Here is a 22,688-nt window from a genome sequence, read left to right on the forward strand (position 1 = left end):
CATAAGTCTCAGCTCCTCCCTGAAATAATAAGTTCCTCAGTGGTAGGTGAGATTAGTGTTATATATACTAATTTGTGTTCCCACCAATAGCTAACAGAGAATTAGATAGACAATTACTCCTAATACCTGTTGAATGGAAATTATGATCTCATAAGTATACATAATAAATGCACAATTATTCTATTGCCCACAATCAGCCCAACATTTGGCCTAGATTTTCAATAGCCTTCAAGAATTTGGGTATTTCAATGTACTAAATTGAAATAGAATGCCTTCAACAGTGCTTGGGTTCCATCTTATAAATAAGATGATACCTTAACCCTTTAGCTTCCCAACTTATTCATATACCTTGATTGAAGTCAGGCATTGAAGCATGGTACAAATACAGAAAGTGTACAAATCATTTAGCAAGTGAAGGTATTTTGAGTGACTGTTTCTTTAAACCAACAGAAACAATTATATTAAGATTGAAACAGCCCTTGATTTAACCACGTACCTTGCTGAAGAAGATGAAATCATAGTATGGCATGCAGTCTTGGTAAACCTGATAACCCAGGATATTTTTTATGATATGAACAACCATGCTGTATCCCCATTACTAAAGGTAATTTCATTTTCTGTTATGTGGTTTTAAAAAATCCTCTTTCTCTGTCCATATTCTAGCCAGAATCTGCGAGACAGTTCTTTCCCAAAGGAATAGTCTATTACTTCCATATTTTTTTTCTAAGTCATAGCTGATTATTCTTGGAAGAAAATACCTTAGTCAGAGACCTGGTCTAGGAGGCGAGTAGGAGAGAAGTTTGGAAGGGTTCTTTTTTGTAGGTAAAGTGAGTCTTAAGAAACCAGGTGAAAATGGTATGCCTTTTTTCTTATAAAGAAGTATAAGGTCTGTTAGCAACTGTTTCCCTAAGAGATTGTTAGGCAAACAGATGACTTTTAGCAACCTTATGCTCACAGTTGATATAATATGATCTGTAGGGGTGACACTTAAAACCAGAGAGATATATTCTAGAGAAAGTAAAAGTCTTGAAGCTGCTTTTGACTTTGGGAAGAGAGAGAAGGAAATTAGAATTAATGAAGAAATGACATACCACCATAACTGAAAAAAAATATAAAAGGGGAAAAACTTCCATTAGGTCTTAAAGCATGATCATACAAAGATGGCCCAGTAAAATCAAAGCAAAAGTCAGGGAGCAACCCTTTTGTTCTGTTAGGGGGCTATTCTAGTTTGCTAATGCTGCCAGAATGCAAAACACCAGAAATGGATCGGCTTTTATAAGGGGGTTTATTTTGTTACACAGTTACAGTCTTAAGGCCATAAAGTTTCCAAGGTAATGCATCAACAATCAGGTACCTTCACTGGAAGATGGCCGATGGCATCCAGAAAACCTCTGGTAGCTGGGAAGGCACATGGCCGGCATCTGCTCCAAAGTTCTGGTCCCAAAATGACTTTCTCCCAGGACGTTCCCCCCTAGGCTGCAGTTCCTCACAAGTGTCACTCTTAGTTGCTTTTGGGGTATTTGCCCTCTCTTAGCTTCTTCAGAGCAAGAGTCTGCCTTCAACGGCTGTCTTCAAACTGTCTCTCATCTGCAGCTACTCTCTCAGCCTCTGTGTACTCCCCAAAGTGTCCCTCTTGGCTGTAGCTCCTCTTCAAAATGCCACTCTTGGTTGCACTGAGTTCCTTCTATTTGTCAGCCCATTTATATGACTCCAGTGATTTAATTTAGACCTACCCTGAATGGGTGGAGTAACACCTCCATGGAAATTATCCAATCAGAGTCATCACCCACAGTTGGGTGGGGCGCATCTCCAGGGAAACACTCAAAGAATTACAATCCAATCAACACTGATACGTCTTCCCATACAAGATTAAATCAAAGATAATGGTACTTTGGGGGACATAATACATTCAAACCAGCACAGGAGCACAAATAAACATGAATGTGTGTCAAGTGATGAGTTTCTGGGTCACCCTGAGGGCAAAATGGCAAATACCTTAAAGTTGCAGACTTTCTTTTTTACTAATGTCCAAGTGCTGATGGCACTTAGTTGAATGTAGGGATTGGCATGAGTAGAAAGTGGCAATTAAATGTTGGTGGGATTGGGTTGTCTCACTGAGAATATCTGATGACTGGTTCTGGATAAGGAAGTAAAAACTAGTATTTATTTTTAAATAATTTCATCAAATAGCTTCCAGTTTGTTTGTATTGGTAAAGATATGACTTTTATAATCTTATTTACCAGTTGGTGGTTCAATTGGAGAAACTTGATTTTAGATTCAGAAGTTTACCTAATAGGCTTCAAGGTGACTGCTTGAGTTTGTCCAAGGCATCAACAGTTCTCATTTTCTTGGATGTATTTATACTTAGCATGGAAGTTTTGAGGTAGAAAATTTAATATTTTTATAGTTTTTCTCTATTTTGAAGACCACCTAAAATGTTTGGAATGATAGTAAATGATAATTAAAGCTAGTCTTTGGTGAGTTCCTATTAGGTGCCAGGCACTGTGGCCAAGCAACTTACATAAATTATCTTGTTTAATCCTCACAATACTATAATATTGGTACCCTGTTAAACTTATTAGGAAACTAAACTTAGAAAGCTAAAAAATAAGCCAGTCACACATTTACTAGAAAAGATCACTTCTGAAGAAACAGCAGTCACTTTTCTATTAATGTCATTTCAGATACAGAGAAATACAGTGCAAATTCAGTGTTGTGAGCTCGTGGTAACAGTATATTTTGTTTATTATTTATAGAAATATCTATTAAAGAAACTTAACAAAGTATGGAATATTTATTCAACTATAATTCGTGAAAATGTGGCAGCATTGCAAGATGACTATTTAGCTCTGTAAGTATCAGTGGTAACTGAATAACAGTGATTCATATTAATAGACAGGCTTCCAGATTCATAACATAAAATCTAAATACCAATAATTTATTGATAGAGTCTATGTATTATTTGAGGACAGAAGCTCTGGGATTGGTGGGCTACATGTATCCTAATAGGAAATACCATAATAGTTTGAGATCTTAAATTATATGTAAGGCACATTCTTGTACACACAGGTGTTTATAGTTTTTATCTTAGGCTACTGGTTGAAACTCTAAGTTCATCCTACTGTTGGTAAAGGATTGTGCTAAGCAAAGCCAGCCTTTACCAGTGAATTGAAGAGCCTGGAGGAAAAAAAGTCCTCTCTATGTATTATTGGTAACAGAAATTCTCCCATTATGCAAATTTGATGAGAGAGGTTGAGAATGAAATATGTCAGTCATTTATGGGTGAACGTGAGTAAGCTTTGTAGATGATTTTCACATCATGGGTTGGTGAGGAATGTAAGCATGTTGCCTTAATGGTCTGGGCAGAAGCTGAAAGTCAAAGTGGGGCTAGTAGTACTGCTTATCTCCCTGTGACTTGAGTTCTATGTTTGTAGTCTGGCCTTCTGGATATAAGGGAGGGAGTAGGTAGCCAAAAACAGTACAGGAATGATATCTACATATTCTTTCTAGTCAACATCAAACTCAAATCAATTAAACCAAGCAAGAAATAAAAATATACAAAATGTGATTATTCTCTCTCAAGAACATGCTTCTAAGAGGGTAGAAATTTTAGTACTAGTGCATAGGGTTTTTAGTGACTGGAAGGACATAGGTTTCCATGGACATAGGTAGGTGGAAGACAGTGAGACTGGATGGAAGAGAGAGTGGGTAAGCAAATTGTAGGAATGAATAGGAAGGCAGACGTGTGCTTGCTCACTTAAGCAGTATGTGCTTTAACCAACCATATCTTTGATTCACATTAATTGGACTGAAGTGCCCTACTTTATATTAGTAGCATCCTGGGGCTAGTTATCCTCGGCACAAAATTAGGAAGTTAGAGTGCTCTTCCACAGAACTCCATAATGCTGCAGCCAGCATGGGGTTGGGATGGGTGGGGAGAGAGAGTGAATATGTAAATGAGTGGCCAGATCTGTCTTGCAGAGGACCCCCACCTTTGCACATTCCACTTGGGCTTATCAGAAAGTCAGGCCGGGCTGGGTTGAAACTGGAGGGTGGAGTAATGAAGATTTTGCTCTTGCATTTGAGTTCCTTTACCCCTGACTCCCAGCTTGGCAAGGGTAGGGAGACACCGCAGGCACTGCTTACCTGGATTTCCTATTGGTCTTCATCGTATTTTTTTAAACTAATTTTGTTTTCAACCATAATGTATACCTTTGCTCAGCTATAAAACAAAACGAAAAGCCCCTATTTCTTTCCTCCCCTCCCCTCCCCTCTCCTTTCTTTTTTCCTGGATATAAACCTAACAGCCAGGGAAGTAAAGAAAGAAGCAGAAGTTTTACAAGGTGAGGGGGGGGGGGAGCCCTATCTTCTGCTTTTCTTATAGAAAGAATTTATTTTTAGTGTATTAGATCGGATACTCTAAAGTCATTTTTCTTATCCATAAGGCAATTCTTGTAAAAGGCAGGAAAAATAAATTGGCAACAAATGTGAGTATGTGTATACCCGTGTCTGTTTGAGGGAGATGAAGGCTGGCAATAATTTATTTCTAACTTCCAAAAAATACCAGTCTTAGGAGCTTTTTTGGTGCCCCAGAGCTTTTCAGCAACTATTTCTCTGAATCTTAATTAAATGTTTGTCATCCACAAAAGCCATTAAAAAAAAACAAAAAAAACTGGTGTTATTGGAAGAATGTTTTAAAATACCCGTCCTTTTATTAAACACATTCTTGGAGGCAGATAAAATAAATGTATTAATGCAAAATAAATGTAGTAATGCAAAATAAACTGTTTCCTTTGATCTTTCTTTCAAGAATATCACTGGAAAAACTTTTTGAAACTGCATGTTGGTTGGGCCTTGAAGACTGTCTACAGCTGTCAAGAAAACTGTTCAGAAAATGGGCAAACCATCCAGAGAATGAGTAAGAGTAATATTGTAATTCCCTTGTTTCTGTCCTATATCAGCACCAACAATCTCTCTTTGTGATGCTCTCTACTCCAGGAGTGATTATTTTGTTGTTGGTTAATTTCTTCTACTATTCTTTTCAAAATACCTTTTTAACAATTATCTAATGTAGATCTACATATAACAGTAGAAGATTAGAATTTATGCAACAAATTGTCACCCCAAGACCTTTCCTTATCAGTGTATTCTCCCAATAGGCGCTTAACTTTCAGTCTTGTTTTGAGTCCTGTGTAGCTGTTCTTTTTTATTGTTTATCATTGTTACATATCTAAATGCATCAGAGCCTCTCTCTCTTGACTTTTCAGTTTCCCTGAGGACTGAGATTAAGACTATGACATTTTGGTTTATTGTCTCTAGTATACCATCTCAGATGGACTCTTAGAAATGCAAATAATGAGATATTAGACCAAACGGAATGATCAGCACATACTCTCCAAAAAATTCTAAATTGCTTCTCCCTTAGACTCCTTGGTTTCTAAACTCATTTATTGGTGATTACCTGTCATGTGTTAATGCTAATGACAGTTGTCCCAATTGCCTCTCTAGATCCCTACTATTGATGTTTATATCTGAGATCTCAAATTTTCTTCATATTTATATTACTAAATATATGACAAGTTGGATAAATGTATAACAACTACTATGAGAAATATCATTTTGTGTTATACTTTTCAGAATACCTTATCCAATCAAAAATGTGATTTTATGTTATGGCATTGCCTTGGGAAGTGATAAAGAATGGGACTTTTTGTTAAATATCTACACTAATAAAACAAATGAAGAAGAAAGGACTCAACTTGCTTATGCTATGAGCTGCAGTAAAGACCCATGGATACTTAACAGGTGATTATGGCCAACTTATCTGTAAAGTCCCTGGAGGAAGAATGCAATTCCCAAGGGAGAAAAATAGTAATATAATATATAATATATGAAAATACTAATATAAGAATTAAAACAATGTGTATTTGTGCATAACTAACTTAGAACCATTTGGGATTTTAATTCTATTTACTTATATTAGCCCTTTATATTGGATTTTTTTTCAATTGTACTTTTGCAGATACATGGAATATGCCACCACTATGTCTCCATTCAATTTTACTGAAACAAATGTAGTTGAAGCTGTGGCAGCAACTGAAGTTGGCCAGTTTGTCGCAAAAGACTTTTTAGTCAACAATTGGCAAGCTGTGAGTGAAAGGTAAGAAAGAAACTGAGGTCACTGATTTGATGCTAAGAAGCTTAGCTTTAGACTGAATAAGTCACAGAAGGCCTCTGCATTGACTAAAAGAAGTAGTGATTTCCTGCATTTATTCTCACCACAAACTGGCTGTGATTTCTGGTGAGACTTTTCGTTTGTGGTGAGACCATTCATTCATTTTGTGAAGCACATCACCCTATCTTTAAGAAACAATAATGCCCGTTACTACATTGGCCTGGATGTTGCTAATGTCTTTTATTTGACAGGTTCCCTTAATATATCTAGGTTCTATATGCTTGAATTTTTTTTGTTTCTCACCTTTTAAGGATAAATCTGCTTGCATCATAGACGCGTCTTTGTTGGGTAAAATATACATTAACATGCAAAAAAAAAATGCTATGCCATGGATAACTGGGGTCTTTCTAGAAAAGTACTCAATTATACATTCTTAAAATCCCAGACTTAATATGTCCCACAGATACACACTGCAGATTTAGTGGATACAAAGTAGGTAAAAGTTCAAACACCTGTAAGGTTGGAAGATTCTCTTTGTAAATAAGTTTATTCCTTTAGAGGAGAAAGTATTTTTAGACTATAAATGTTTAAGAATGTGGATATGGTTCTCTGACAGGGCAAAATAAAGGAACTATTTTTTTTTTTGTAAATACTGATTAAGCACCTTTACAACACCAAAAAAAATGTATTTTAAATTCAGAAGTAAAAACAAAAATGTAAATAAAAGCTCATTTTCATAGTACCATTTTTTTCTGGCCCACATATTGAGAAAAATCTCTCTGTGTCCTGTTTTAAATTATTCAGTTTTCTTGGTCCGTTGCTTCAGGGGGCCCTATAAATTCCTTACATTTCCTGGGATCCCTAAGACCTTGTGTCTTTGTTTTTGCTTAAGTCATTAAATTCATTCCCCTCCTTCTGATGCCCTACCTCCCAGTGGGAATTTAGGGGTTGAGATATAAATCAGAATTACTTATTCAGTCCTCTTGAGCCTTATGGGGTTATCTGTCAGTCTCGGGGTCCATGGCCAGCCTGGGTCTGACACCAGCCTTTGCCTATTCTGTGAAGCCACCTGTCCCTTATGGCCTTGGTCAGGTTGCCCGAGATCATTCACCTCAGCTACAGGGCTTGGCTGTTCTCTTCCATAGCCTCTCGCTAAACTTTCTAGCAGCAGTTATGAAATTAAGATGCTCAGAGAAAGGCTCCTTTAAGCAATACATCCTGATTTGCATGAGGACTCAACATGTAATCACCACAGGCTGTCACACTCTCCATTCTGCTACATTCTTTGTACTGACCCCTCTCAGCCTCTAGAAGTCAGTGGACTAAAACTTAAATGATTAGGGCATGTTTCTAATCCATTAGATTTCTCAATCAAAAATTAGAAGATGTTTGGTACGTTACTTGTGACGAATATACCAAAGTAATGTTAACAGTGGGGGAAACTGGAGCCCTAGTATATACAGGAACTCTCTCTGTAATGTTCTTGCAACTTTTCCATAAACTAAAAACTATTCTAAAATTAAAACTTAATTGAAAAAAATTTGAGTATGCACCACACCTGTGCCTCTATCATATAGGCATTATGATAGGAAAGAGTAAGCTTAATTGACTTCAGGTGTGTTTTAAGTTTTATTCCTTAAAGAACCTTTTTTTTTTTTTTTTTTTCTGTATTGAGAGACTAGGAAGATACTAGCAACATACTGCTGAGGCTTAAATTCCACTCTCTGGGAAGTCCATTATCTAGTACTTTATTTAAATGGTCTATGTAACTATATTAAAAAAGAGTATACAAGGAGATCCCCCCTTTTTTAAAAAACTGTAAATGCATCTTATTATCCTCAAGCAGTTCGTAGAATTATAAATGCATGGATGTTTAACCATGTCTTGGAATATTTTTATCTTTTAGGAGACACAATGCCACATTCATAAAATAGATTTCTATTCTATTTGTGATAAATTCATCTTAGTTCGCCCCTCATGCACACTGTTACAAAAAATCTTTCATACTCAAATAAATTTGCTTTCTACATCTAATAAATTTATTTTGGGCATTCAATTTAAACTCACTATGTTCTCAATCTTGCTAATGGTTTTCTTCTAATAGGTAATGATACTATTTATGGCTTTCAAGAGTAATTAAACATTCAATTTAAAAATAAAAATATTATATACACTCAAAATGGTGCAGGAATGTTTACTTAGTTCTTTGTATACCAGAATATTTAATTATCACTTAGTAAACAGTTATATATGAGATGAATATTTGCAGTTCACCAGTCTTCACATAGTGATATAGTATAAAAGTATAAGTGAACAAATGATTATGACAATTTAAATTTTGTATTAATTATGTGAAAAGTATTTTATTCTAAATTTGCTAAAATGTGACTCTTCACTAGCAAATTAGCACTTAACTTAGTATTTCTCAAGTGTGTTTTACTGAACATTACTCAGGGAAGACATTAATAAACCATAAATGAACAAAGATGACAGTAGCCCAATCAGTTTGGAAACTGTCTGTTTAAAACCCCTACTTTTTGCAAATTCATGGTGTATGTTGGCATCATACAGGCTCCAAGAAGCCCTGCAGAAGGAAGCCTAGAATTTTCCACACAGCTTTGACTGCCCAGCATCTAAGAGCTGCAGTACTGCAGAATTCCAGCTTGAGGTGTGCTAATGCAAACAAAATATCATTTTCCTAATAGACTGGTTGTTCCAGGAGAAAGGCAGAGGAGAGAAACTAAATTCTCCAACTCTCTCATCTAGGTCTAGAACTAGAGTAGAATATATCTATGGTTTGCCTATTAGTTGACTAACATCTAGGCCTTCGTTTCTACTTCTATAAAATGAAAGATGTTGCATTTGATCAATTCCAAGGTTCTTTCAGTAATAAAACTAGAACTTGTATCCTCCAGCTCTGATTCCCAGGCTCTTTTCTTTACTTCCTAAAACATAAGGAAATGCTGAATTTTTAATTACTGATTTTGTGGGATTACTATCCAAAAGATTTAATCTTTTAATGTGTTCCTGACACCTCAAGTGGCTATACTTTTAATAGCTTAATGTTATATCTTTTAAACATTTTGACACCCCAACTGGTCCAATATGAATCTTACCCTCTTCTTCATCGAACACTTGATTCCTTCTCCAAATGTTGTCACCTAGAGTCCCAAGCTCACAAACTTGGGCTCATTTTAACTTCCACTCTGTTGTATTTCATGACAGGAAGCACAAAGTTGAAAGTGTTAAATAGGAAGACAACTTAGATGGTACCAGAAGGCCATTCCTAGGGCCTGGCAGCCAGAGCAGACTGGATGCCTTGGTGCCACCATGAAGCGATATTAGAACATCCTGTGGTAGAATCTGAGGATTGCAAGAAGCAGGAGATGACAGTGACAAAGTGGACAAAGGGAGCCCACAGGGAATCAGACCTTGCAGTGAGAGGGAGAGGAGAGGAAATTTGAGAAAAGAGAGCCCCAGATGGCCAGCCAGATGAGAGTCCCCAGCTCACTGCGCCTGCACTAGCACTGAGTGTTACACATTTTTAAAAAAGGTTATAATGTCACACGTTGGCGCTTGTCTTGATGTTAATTAGCATGTATTTGAATCCTCTCGGTGGGAATAAACAATTTGTACTATGGATGTTTTTGTTCAGTAATATTTCAAGAGATTGTTTTCTCAAGAAGAGTGATGTCATCTCTGCCTCCAAATATGTCCTCTTGAAGTTGGCGAGAAGAGGCAGGAATGAAGTGTGGCTGGCACCCAGATAGGTGCTTCAACACACATGATCTCATTTACTCTTCAGATCAAGCTTCAAAGTACATATCATTCCCCATTTTTACAAATTAGTGTCTTGCCCAAGGTCACAAAGCTCTTAAATGATGGAAGTAACTTTTCTCCTGTGTCTGGTAGAAAATCACACATCTGGCACCCTGGGTATCTTACCTCTGTCTCCCTCCCCCCCCTTTTTAAGTTGGAATTTGGTTTTTACAAATTTTGCCATGTTTCTTGAGTGGTCCCACAGGCTTTTTCTACCTGGACAATTAAGATGAAAAACTGAGACATATTTCCTCTTTCCCCTTAGAAAAATGCAGGTTTGCTTTGCTGAGTTAAATAGGTCTCTTGCCTTCCACTTTGCTTAAGCAGACACAGCTTAAGTTACAGCTGGGAACTTAAAAAGAACAAAAGCACAGTTTTCTTTCACCTTTGATTGTATATTATGCCAAAGTAATTCTTATGATTTTTTATTTCAAGTTACATTTTTGAAGTAAATCAGTTGTGTTTATTAACTAACATGGTAGTGCAACTGTTTTGTTTTGTTTTTTTGTCATGTCCATTATATTAACCCTATTTTAATTTTTATTTGTTTACTGCATCCCAAAGTCCTTGATTTGCTTTTTTAACCACAGCAGTGTTTTGGGCAGGTAGGTATCTGCTGTTTTTCCATGGCAATGCTGAAGGAGAAATTTCAGTTATCATATCTGTTTGAGGGAGCTCAGATAGAGCGTAGTACTTACTTAGTCTTCAGCGATCACTGATCTTTTGAGAATCTCGTAAGTTATGGATCCTCTCTTCAAAAAGCTTACACAAATACAAAATTTTAAATATGCTTTCAGGGTGTTTGAGTTATAGTTTCTGAAATTGATCCAGTATTACCTACTGGTTTTGGGTTTTTTTTTTTTTTTTTCATTAGAAGTTGTGAATTTATAGAACAATCAGTGCATAAAATACAGGATTCCCATATAACACCCTATTACTAACAGCTTGTATTGGTGTGGTACATTGTTACAACTGATGAAAGCACTTTTTAATAATTGTACTAGTAACTATAGTCCCTGGTTTAATTTACAGTTCACTGTGAACTGTTTATTCAGTTCCATGATTTTAAAAAATTTATTGTAGTACCATATATACAACCTAATAATTCCCCTTTTAGCTACATTCTAATATATAACTCAGTGCTATTAATTATGTTCACAATGCTATGCTACTATCACCACCATCCATTACCAAAACTTTTCCATTGTCCCATATAGAAAGTGTACATTGTAAGCTTTAACTCCCTATTTCCTCTACTCCATCTCCTAGTACCCTCTATTCTAGATTCTGACTTTATAAGTTTGCTTATGCTAATATTTCATATCGGTGATATCATACAGTATTTGTCCTTTTGGGTCTGGCTTATTTCACTCAACATGATGTCCTCAAGGTTCAGCATGTTGCATGTATCAGGACTATGTTCCCTTTTACAGATGTGTAATATACCATTGTGTATATATACCACCTTTTGTTTATCCATTCATTGGTTGATAGATACTTGGGTTGCTTCCATTTTTTGGCCATTGTGCATAATGTTTCTGTGAACATCAGTGTGCAAATATTCTTTCAAGTCCCTGCTTTCAGTTCTTTTGGATATATAGCTAGATGTGATATTGCTGGGTCACGTGATAATTCTATACTTAATTTCTGGGGAACTGCAAAACTGTCTTCCACAGAGGCTGCACCATTTTACACTGCCACCAACAATGAATCAATGTTCCTGTTTCTCCACATCTTCTACAATACTTATAATTTTCCGTTTTTTTTTAATAGCAGCCATTCTCAAGGGTGTGAAATGGTAGCTCATTGTGGTTTTGATTTGCATTTCTCTGATGGCTGATGATGTTGAACATCTTTTCATGTGTGTGTGTGGTTTTGTTTTTGTTGTTGTTGTTGTTTTGTGTTGTTTTTGGCCATTTGTATATCTTCTTTGGAGAAATGTCTATTCAAATCTTTTGCCCATTTTTAAATTGGGCCATTTGTCTTTTTTGTCATTGAGTTGGAGGATTTCTTTATAAATTCTGGATATGAAACCCTTATCGGACATGTGGTTTCCAAAGATTTTCTCCCATTGTGTGAGTTGCCATTTTACTTTCATGATAAAGTCCTTTAAGCACAATTACCTACTGTTTTTTAAGGGGCATGGTTTGCATGTTTATTTACTCCCTTATAAATTTTCTTAATTCAAGGCATAAGAACTGCTGTTTTTTTTAAGAAAACCTTTTTAAACTTTTAAAACTACACATTATATAAATTATTTAACTATAAATATTTCTTTAGTGTTAATAAAATTTTTTACATAATACATTTTCTATTAAAAGACAAAGTTAAACTAGTTCATGCATGCTTTTGCTTAGATTTAGGAGATAGGAATTAATAGGGGCATTAATATACTTTGCATTAATCTACAGTATAAAATGCAGCTTTCTCTTGCAAACTGTTTTCCGTTCCTGATTAGCATCTTGTTGCTTTGTAGGTATGGAAAAGAATCATTGATTAATCTGATGTATCTAATAGGGAGATCTATAACTACAGATTTACAGATCATGGAGGTAAGTACTTTAAATATTGTGAAATGCAATGATAATTTGGAAACCACTTTTTATATAATTTGGAGTTGCTAATAATATCTTCATCTGAATTTTTACAGTCTGTGCTCCCAGTGGTGCTATTATTACTGTGAAAAAAAAAGTGGTTTTTTTTTTTTACATCCTGCCCCTAAAATAGAGACTGTTCTTGTTCATGGAGGTTTGGATTCATCCTTTCTTACCTGAATTACTGCAGGAGACTCTGGCCCAGCTTGGTTTCCCCCACATCCCATACTTCACATTACTGCCAGTCACTGCCCTGCTCTAAAAGCTTCAGTTGTTCTTCATAGTTGTCAGAAGAAATTATAGAATCTTTTCATTAGCATATGAGGCCCTTCATAACCTCGCCCCTTGCCTTATTCTCTAGCTTCATATTTCCCCACCTCCACACTGAGTGTCAAAGAGCAAGAATGATAGACAGATGTCCCCACACAACTTCCCTTAACTTCACTGAAACACTAACAGATTTTCTTAAATTATCACTTGGTTTCACGTCTTCTAAACTTCAGAAATGCTCTACCTTTTTCTCAGATGTACCCTCTCCATCGTTGTCCTTGGCCGGACAATTCCTAATCATCCTTTAAAGCTCCTGCTCCAGCCACCTATTCTAGGGACATTTTTGTGAACTGATTTATACCTCCATGCTCCTCCATGCTCCCAAATCGCCCTGTGACTCTATCATAGCCTTCACCACATTGCACTATTACCAGTTGTGTAAATCTGTCTACCCCCTGAAGTAATAATGAGCCCCTTAAGATTGAGACCATATCTCAGTCATATCTGTATTCTAGAACCTGCCACGGGCTTGCCATTTCTTGGCTCTGCTTTCTTCTGAGCGGAATTTCTCCTTAGGTGGGCTTTCTCCACATGATGGCAAGCAGGATTATATGATCTTTAGCACTCTCAGTAGAAGAGGGATCCCGATTTCTCCATCAGCAACAAGTTCTATCCCTGAGAAAGGGTCTCTGGTTGGGCCTATTTGGGTTGTGAGCACCAGTCACTGCATCCACAGAGGATGAAATACACTGGGTGGCCTTGCCGGAGTCTTGTACCCACACCTGGAGACAGCCCCAGCCAAACCACAGGCACCGGGAATGGGAGAGGGTAAAAAGGAGACCCTATCCGTGGAAAGTAAACTCGGGGCAAAAGCAAATGTTTACAAAAAGCCACACACCTGTGAAGTGAAACAACAGTAAAATGTAAACATGTCCTCTACACACCCAGTAGCATGACAAGAATGAGAGATTTACAATACCAAATGCTGGCAAAAATGTGGAGCAACTGGAACTCTCTCACCCTCCTTGTTGGAATGTTACTTGATACAACCACTTTGGAAAACTGGCAATTTTTTAAAATGTTAATCAGATGTATATGACTAACAATTCCACTATTAGGTTTTTGTTTTTTTTTTTAAAAAAATGCAATTTTGAGATATATTCACACAAAGTATACAATCAGTAGCTCACAGTATCATATAGTTGTGCATTCATCGCCACAATTTTGCAACATTTTCATTACTCCAAGATAAAGAAAAAAATAAAAAAGAACACCCAAAATAGCCCATACCCCTAATCCTCCTACTATTATTTATATATATATTTGTCTTTATTTTATTACTCACCTGCCCATGCACTGGATAAAGGGATGTCAGTCACAAGGTTTTCACATTCACCCTGTGTGAGAAACAAGCACTATTCCTAAAAAGGAATAAACGCTCACCCGATTGTGGAGGTCTTGCAAGAACAGGCGCCCAACCAAAATGTGGGGGTTGGTGCGCAGAACAATAGATTCAGCAGTATTTATTCCCTAAACCTAACTGCAAGTCCCTCCCCTGTTTCTCCATCAGCTGGATACTCCAGAGGTTACATTCTATTGGACAAGCCTAACTAGCCTGGGCAAATTTGAAACATGCAGCCTGCCCAAATTGGAAACATTTGAAATACATTTCCCATGCAAATTTGCAACATTAGGAACTGTTGGAACAAATCTCCACCCCTGACTATGATGGGTATGCCCAGGCCTCTTTGGAGCCAGTCTGGGCTAGTTTGGTAACAAGTTATGAGGCTATTTTGAGAACCTCTATTCCAAGGCTTCACCCTGCAAGGATAGTAGATTGTGGGCGCATAAGCAGGGGGACTGACTGTAGAAAGTGGGCGGATAAGCAGGGGGACTGACTGTGGACTACAGTTTGTCTTTTTAACCTGCTACCAGTTCCTTAACTGCCCCACCCTGCTAGGCACACCTGTTCTGTGTGAAAGCTAAACTTAATCTCATTCTCACACCCTGTCCCACCATCAAAGCTATATAGTTATACAATCATCATCAGAATCAACAGATTCAGGTATTACTTTCTAGCTGTTCTAAACACTAGAAACTAAAAAGGATTATCTATATAATGCATAAGAATAACCTCCAGAATGACCTCTCAACTCTATTTGAAATCTCTTAGCCACTTAAACTTAATTTTTGTTTCATTTCTTTTCCCCCTTTTGGTCAAGAAGTCTTTCTCAATCCCATCATGCCGGGTCCCTGGGAGTCATGTCACATGTTGCCAAGGAGACAGACTTTCACCCCTAGGAGTTATGTCCCACATAAAGGGGAGGGTAGTGAGTTTATCTGCAGAGTTGGTTGGGAAAGAGAGGCCACATTTGAGTGACAAAAGAGGTTCTCCATGGGGTGATTCAGGCATAGTTATAAGTAGGCTTAGCTTCTCCTTTGCAGGAATAATTTTCGTAAGGACAAGCCCCAAGATCGAGGGCTTGACTGATTAAATTGGAAGTCCCTAATGCTTGTGAGAATATCAGGCATTCCCTGGATGGGGAAGTTTAATATTTCCAGATTTTTCCCCAGTCCCTCAAGGGGACTTTGCAAATACTCTTTTTTTTCAGCCCCAAATACTCTGGGATGTATTGGGGTGTTACATTAAACTGTACAGAATAACAAGATCTCATTCCCTATTTGAGGTTCCGTGTAACTATGTTGTTTGAATAAACTGGCCATATGGGTTAAATTGGTGTGCTACAGAGAATATAAATTTTGTACTTAATAAATGTCTCTTAAATAACAGTTAAAACTCAGGACTATATGTGACTGCTGTGAGAGCTTACAATCTACGATAAGCCTTGTGAACACTCTGTACTCCTGCATCATCGATTGCCCAATCTCTGCACATGTTCTATCTCCTGTTAACCTACACTCTTGAATTCAATTATCAGCATTTGCTTATTATCATTAGTTTATATTAGTGAGGGCTTACAATATCTGTCCTTTTGTTTCTGGCTTATTTCACTCAACATAATATCCTCAAGGTTCATTCACCTAGTTGCATGCCTCATGATGTCATTCTTTCTTGTAGTTACTCAATATTCCATTGTATGTATACAACACAGTTTGCCCTTCCATTCACCTGTCAATGTACCTTAAGGCCACCTCCATTCATTGGTAATCATGAACACTGCCACCATAAGCACTAGTGTGCAAATGCCTATTCGTGTCCCTTCTTTCAGTTTTTCCAAGTGTATACAAAATAACAAGGTTGCAAGATCATATGGCAGCCCTATACTTAGCCTCCTGTGGAACCACCACACTGCCCTCCAGAGGGGCTACACTGCTCTACTTCCCTACCAACAGTGAATAGGTATATCTCTCTCTCCACATCTTCTCCAGCACTTATATCTCTCTGTTTATTTTTTAAACAGTTTTATTCAAACACTATATAATACATCCTAAGTGAACAATCAATAGCTCCTGATATAATCACATAGTTATGCATTCACCACCACAATCTATATGAAAACATTTCCATTTCTTCCACAAAGAGGAAAAAATTACAAGAATGAAAAACAAAAAAAAGTAAAAAAGGAGAAACAACACCACCAACTACAAGAATCCCTTACCCCTTCCTTATATCCACCTCTTATAGCTGTGGTATGTTGTCTTTGTTATAGTTAATGGAAGAATATTACAATGTTACTGTTAACTGTAGACCCTAGTTTGCACTGATTGTATTTTTCCATATATCATCACATTTTCAACACCTTGCAATGTTGACATTCACTTGTTCTCTCTCATGTAAAAACTTCCTTACATTTCTACATTTAATCACCATCAATGTCCACTTTAGATTTTGCTGTTATACAATCCCAGTTTTTATCCTCTATTTTTCCTTCTGATGTCATACATGCTCCTAGACTTCCTCATTCAACCATGCTCACAGTCGTCTTTTTTCAGAGTACTCACAATATTGTGCTATTCAGATACTCACAATAATATGCTATCCATTTCTGGATCTTTACAATCAATCCTGTTGAATATTCTGTACTCCTTCGGCATCAAATGCCCAATCTCTACCCTCTTTCTACTGCCTGATAACCTGTGTTCTTAACTTTAACTCTCAGAGTTTGCTCATTATAGTTAATTCATATTAGTGAGACCATAAAGTATTTGACCTTTTGTTTCTGGCTAATTTTGCTCAACATAATGTCCTCAAGGCTCATCCATGTTGTTGCATGCATCATGACTTTATTCTGTCTTACAGCTGCATAATATTCCATCGTATGTATATACCACAGTTTGTTTATCCATCCATCCATCGTTGGATATTTGGTCTGTTTCCGTCTCTTGTCAGTCGTGAATAATGCCACTATAAACATCAGTGTACAAATGTTCTTTTGTGTCCTAGCCTTCAGTTCCTCTGAGTATGTACTTAGTAATGGAATTGCTGGTTCATATGGCAATTCTATACATAGCTTCCTGAGGACCCACCAAACTGCCTTCCAGAGCAGTTGCACCATTCTACACTCCCACCAACAGTGAATAAGTGTACCTCTTTCTCCACATCCTCTCCAACATTTGTAGTTTTCTGTTTTTTTTTAATTTTATCAAATAAAAAAAAAATTTCCAAATAAAACAAAGCAAAGCGATGGGAAAAACAAATATCCTGAAATAACTTCATTCCTTCCAATATACTCCTATTTGGAAGTATATTTTTTAATTGGGCTGTTTGTCTTTTTGTTGCTGAGTTGTAGGATCTCTTTATATATTCTGTATGTTAAACCCTTATCTTATATTTGTTTTCCAAATATTGTCTCCCATTGTGTAGGATGCCTTTTTACTTCCCTGACAAAGTCCTTTGATGACCAAATTATTCAGTTTTGAGGATCCAATATATCTATTTCTTCTTTCATTGCTTGTGCTTTGAGGGTAAGGTCTAGGGAACCACCTCCTATCACAACATCTGTAAGCTATTTCCCTACATTTTCTTCTAAAAGTTTTATGGTCTTAGCTCTAATGTTTAGGTCTTTGATCCATTTTGAGTTAATTTTTTATAAAATGTGAGGTAGGGGTCCTCTTTCATTCTTCTGGATATGGATATACAGTTTTCCAAGCACCATTTGTTGAAGAGGCTGCTCTGTCCTCTACTTTAGGTTTTTACCCAAAAGAAATGAAAACCTATGACCACATAAAGACTTGAATATGAATGTTCATAGTAACTTTATTTACAATAGCCCAAAACTGGAAACCATCAAAATGTCCATCGATAGATAAATGGATAAGGAAAATGTAATATATCCATACAACAGAATACTACCAGCAATTCAAAAGGAGTGAATTCATGTAGTAATATGGATGAATCTAATCTCAAGATACTTATGCTGATTAAAAGAAACCAGACACAAAAGAGAACTTATTGCACAATTCCATTTATATAAAATTCTGGGAAATGCAAACTAATCCATAGTGACAGAAGGCAAATCCCTGTTTGCCTGGGACAGAGGGAGGGACTGCAAACGGGCATGAGGAAAATTTTGTGGGTGATAGAAATGTTCTGTATCTTGATTGTGGCTGTGGTTTCAAGGTGTATACATTGGTCAAAACTCATTGACTTGGACACTTTAAGTGGAAACAATTTATGATTCATAAGTTATATCTCAATAAAATGACAAAAATATATAAGTACAAATTAAATGCCAAGGCTCAGAACTATATTAATAAGAATAGAAAGAGCCTGTGTAAATAAGAAAGGAAAATCAAGCTCCCCACCCCCACCGCCAATGGCAAATAAACAAATCAATGCATGGTTCTCAAAGGCCTGACATTTGATCATAAGCAAAAAGGGGAGAAACAGCCAGTTACATAGTTATTACCAGAGAGGAAGAACCACTAATTCCTAAGGGAATTAGCTTTGTTTGGGTTTTGGCCTGCCTATGGCTTAGCTGTCAGGACCTGATTTATCTGGGATTCCTTGGACAAAGGAGAGAAGGCCACATCCAGAACGTGCTGGAACAAAAGCTGCTAGAATATCAAGGCTCAGTTTGTGTTCATATCTTCTAAACGCATCAGTTCCTCATTGTTTCTACACAACTCAGTAAAGTTTTCTTGTTGTTACTGTCGAATGAATGAATAAAGTTTGTATAAATTTAGCAATCTTCAAAGTTCCAAAAATCTCTAGTCACTGACAAGAAAATGCAAAACTGGATTTACCACCATTGAGCAGTGGTTAAATTATTGCAACTTTGAGAACAAATAAATTAGCTACTATAAATACACTTGTCAAAAAATGTAAATGCCCAACAGTCCTACCATGACATATCAGTTCACATGATAGCATCTAAAATAACTAGTAAAAACCAAGGTGAAAAGGAGGTTATATGTGTCCTCCTTCCTCCCACTGTTGCAGTTTCCTTACTCCCTCATCATCTCTGACTCCGGCCTTTATGCTCCACCCTGCTGGAAGCCTGGCCTTATGCATGTCCTGAAACATGCAGGAAGCCCCACGTCCATTCCCACAGACCCCCACTTCCCTTGCACCCACTGCAGGAGCCAGATCATGGGCACCCCCAGTGGTGTGGAGCTGTGGGCATGCAGTCCCCAGAGGCTGGCAGGGAAGGCGAAAGCTGGAGGTTTGTTCCTGGCTCCTTATCCAGCCTTTCCCTAGAATCTTACTTTTCTTTTACATTGTAATTAAGGCTTTGTAGTCCTATTACTACTCAATTTCAGGTGCCTTAGGGTTTGAGTTTTTGTGAGCTGGTATGAAACATTACCTTGTATGTGTTCAGAATTCTAATCCACAGACATGGAAGTGGACTTTTGGTACATAACTTATTGGTCAGTTGGGGTCTGTCCTATATGTAAAATTGAGGCAAATATTCCCATAACCTAATGTTTGACCTTAGCCAATGAGGGAATTTAACCTATGGACATATCTACTAAGTATTCTTTAATAAAGGATAACATTTGTAAAGGCACGAATGTTAAGTTCCAGTTTTGAGTTTTGGAAGCTGCAGAGTTTCTTTTGAGATAAGAAAAGGGATCCCAGTATCTCTGTCCACAAATCTTGTATAATATTCAATATGCATTCATAAATATTTATTGAGTACCTACTATGTGCTTTGGGAACACAGCAGAGAATAAGGCAAACTAAATTCCTGCTTTGTGGAGCTTCTAGTCCATATCTTATTCTTCAAGGGTAGGTGTGGTCTTCATCACACTGAGGCATCCCAAAGACACAATCTAGGGGTACACGTTTCTACTCATTCAAACCATCATCATCCTTTTGCAAAATCGTGTTGCTGCTTAGCGCAAACTGTGTCTTTTGTCTAAGTGAGATGTTAGATTGCATTTATCAACTGTCTCTGTCTTTTCAGCTGCAGCAGTTTTTCAGTAACATGTTGGAAAAGCGCCAGAGGCTCAGAGTTCATGCCAAATTACAGGCTATAAAGAATCAGAATCTGAAAAACAATAAGCGGAATGCCAGGATAGCTGAGTGGCTGCGGAAAAACACATAGCTTAATGACCACTTTCAGCACACCTCTTGCATATTATGATGTAGTTTTGTCTTCCAATACTTTGTGACTCTGGAGGACACATGTTTGTTATTTGTATTTCAGTCTCATTTACTACTCAGAGTCCTGTTTTTCCCCTCTTGACACTTGGCTCTGAGGCTGGGGATTTGCTGAGGTTTTTGCCAACACTGCTGTATTTCTAGGGAGGGTTTCACTTTATCTTGGGCTAGAAACTCACAGAATTTCCTTAAAATGCTTTTTAAAAACAAATTCATCTCAGAAAGTCTTTCTTACTCCATTGTGATGGCCAGTGGAAGATTACATCATTGGCATTAATGCAGAGCACAGTCTTTTCAGAGGAAAATACAGATTTGCAATACCCTATGGTTTATTTAGTTCAGCGTTTTAAAAAGCAATGAGAAAATAGCATGACAGTGTAAAGAGATAGAAACCAGAAAATTAGCATTCACTAGAAAAAAAGAAAAGCAAGTTTTAAAAAGAAAAAACAGAGAATTTTATGAGCTATGTCAAGTGCCTTAAAGACAAGAGCTGTGTCTTTTCCTCCCACTTCTCTCTCCCCGTAGTAAGTCACACTTTACTGTTTACTGAACTTCATGATGTCACAAAGACACTTGATTGTAGGATCCAATGAAGTGCCCTTAGAATCACTGTTGCAGAGGCCAAAATGGAGATGCAGGCTCTGCCCTAAAGCTCTTGGTTGTGGGACACACCCTATTTTAGCCAAAAATAATGATGCCAAAAGGCAGTAGCAATGATGGCCTAATGTTCAAGGCAAAAGGAAATCCCAAATGAGGGGAAAAGAGAACTAAAAAACTGACCAGACCATAATCCTTACAGCTTTGCACTCAGGGGATTGAGTTTGAAATGTGATTTAACTTGGCCAAATTGAACCTAATTATAATTTGGACCAACTTACTTTAAACATTTTATGAAATTAGCTTAGTCTTGTTACCACCTGATTAAAACAGTATAGCTAAGGAAATCATTCCTAGCCTAGATTTTGTGTATGTATGACTTACTCCTGATTTTTTCATTGTTTTTGTTTTGTAGAATAGCGGTAAAACTATAGCTCTCCTACCTACCTCAGAATGATATTGTAATGATCAAAGAAAATTATTTCAATTGAAAGCCTTTAAAGATATTATATAAACTCAAGGAAATGCTATCTAGGGTTTTTCCTCTATTTCTTGTATATGTGAATGAAGCCACAATGAAATGCAATACACACTGAGGAAAATTTTGTGTCACTAGAGAACATTCTCCCTGAGTGAGTGGGAGGCTCTGGGGCTTGGCCATGTGGACATACCAAACACAGTCTTGAACCACAGATCATAGGTCAGAGATTTTTTTCTTTAAATTTAGAGGTTTAAATTGTAAGCAATAAAACATCTCCATGTCTTCAAATTGTTGCTCTGTGTAAGATACTTCCCACAAAACATTGATTAGTTACAAAGGGAAGATGAATAACTTACAGTGGGAGAGCCTCACAGACATCACCTTAATTGAGTGATCAAAGTGAACATCACAGTGTGCTCAATTAAAATTTTGTTCTGTTTAATAAAACAAATGACAAAAATACTGTTTCACTTGTGTTATATTCCTGACCGAGCTGCATAACCTGACAAACCCAAATTGAGGGACATACCACAAAATAATCTTCAAAAGTGTCAAGGTCGTGAAAGTCAAGGAAAGACTGAAGGAGATTAAAGATACATGGCAGCAAAATGTAGCATGATTCTCATCTGGCTCCTTTTGCTATAAAGGACATTATTTTGGGACAACTGGAAAATCTTAAATGGAGTCTGAGGATTCGATACAAAAAGATGCTTCAATGTTAATTTCCTGATGTGATGGCTGTGTTGTACTAATGTCAGAAATATCCTTGGTTGTAGGAAATATATAAGTATTCAGGTGTGAATGACACATCAGTGGACAATTTACTCTCACTGGTACAGGGAAAAAAATCTTTTTACTGTACCTCCAATTTTTCTATAAGATTGTTATTAAATAAATTAAATTTGTAAAGAAATAAAAGTTATTTGTTATTAAATCTGCAATGCATTTTTCTTTCAAATGTGATGGCCAGTGTCATGGTTCTTAAGTTATCTATTAAAAATTTTAATAAGCACAAAGTGAAAATATGGGTTATTCCAAAAGACTCAATTTTTGTTTCAGTCAACATTTTCCATCTTCAATTAGAGGGACTAAAAATTTTATATATATTATTCAAAATTAACAAAAATATATAATGTAAAAGAAATGTAAATCATTTTTTCAAATGATTGTTTTGTAAGTGTAGC

The 22,688-nt window shown here is 36.8% G+C and overlaps 1 protein-coding gene across 1 annotated transcript in view; it reads left to right on the forward strand.

Moving 5' to 3' along the window:
* LVRN (laeverin) overlaps positions 1–22,361 on the forward strand; it is a 90,054-nt gene extending 67,693 nt beyond the window's left edge. The window contains exons 14-20 of the mRNA XM_037801560.1: positions 451–604; positions 2,758–2,852; positions 4,812–4,919; positions 5,639–5,806; positions 6,024–6,161; positions 12,472–12,547; positions 20,230–22,361. Of these exons, the coding sequence (XP_037657488.1) occupies positions 451–604; positions 2,758–2,852; positions 4,812–4,919; positions 5,639–5,806; positions 6,024–6,161; positions 12,472–12,547; positions 20,230–20,370 (880 nt within the window). The 3' untranslated portion in view covers positions 20,371–22,361. The remainder of the gene's footprint in view (positions 1–450; positions 605–2,757; positions 2,853–4,811; positions 4,920–5,638; positions 5,807–6,023; positions 6,162–12,471; positions 12,548–20,229) is intronic.
* The last annotated feature ends 327 nt before the right edge of the window (positions 22,362–22,688 follow it).

This window comes from Choloepus didactylus, chromosome 13 (genome assembly GCF_015220235.1).
Source record: "Choloepus didactylus isolate mChoDid1 chromosome 13, mChoDid1.pri, whole genome shotgun sequence".
NCBI lineage: Eukaryota > Metazoa > Chordata > Mammalia > Pilosa > Megalonychidae > Choloepus > Choloepus didactylus.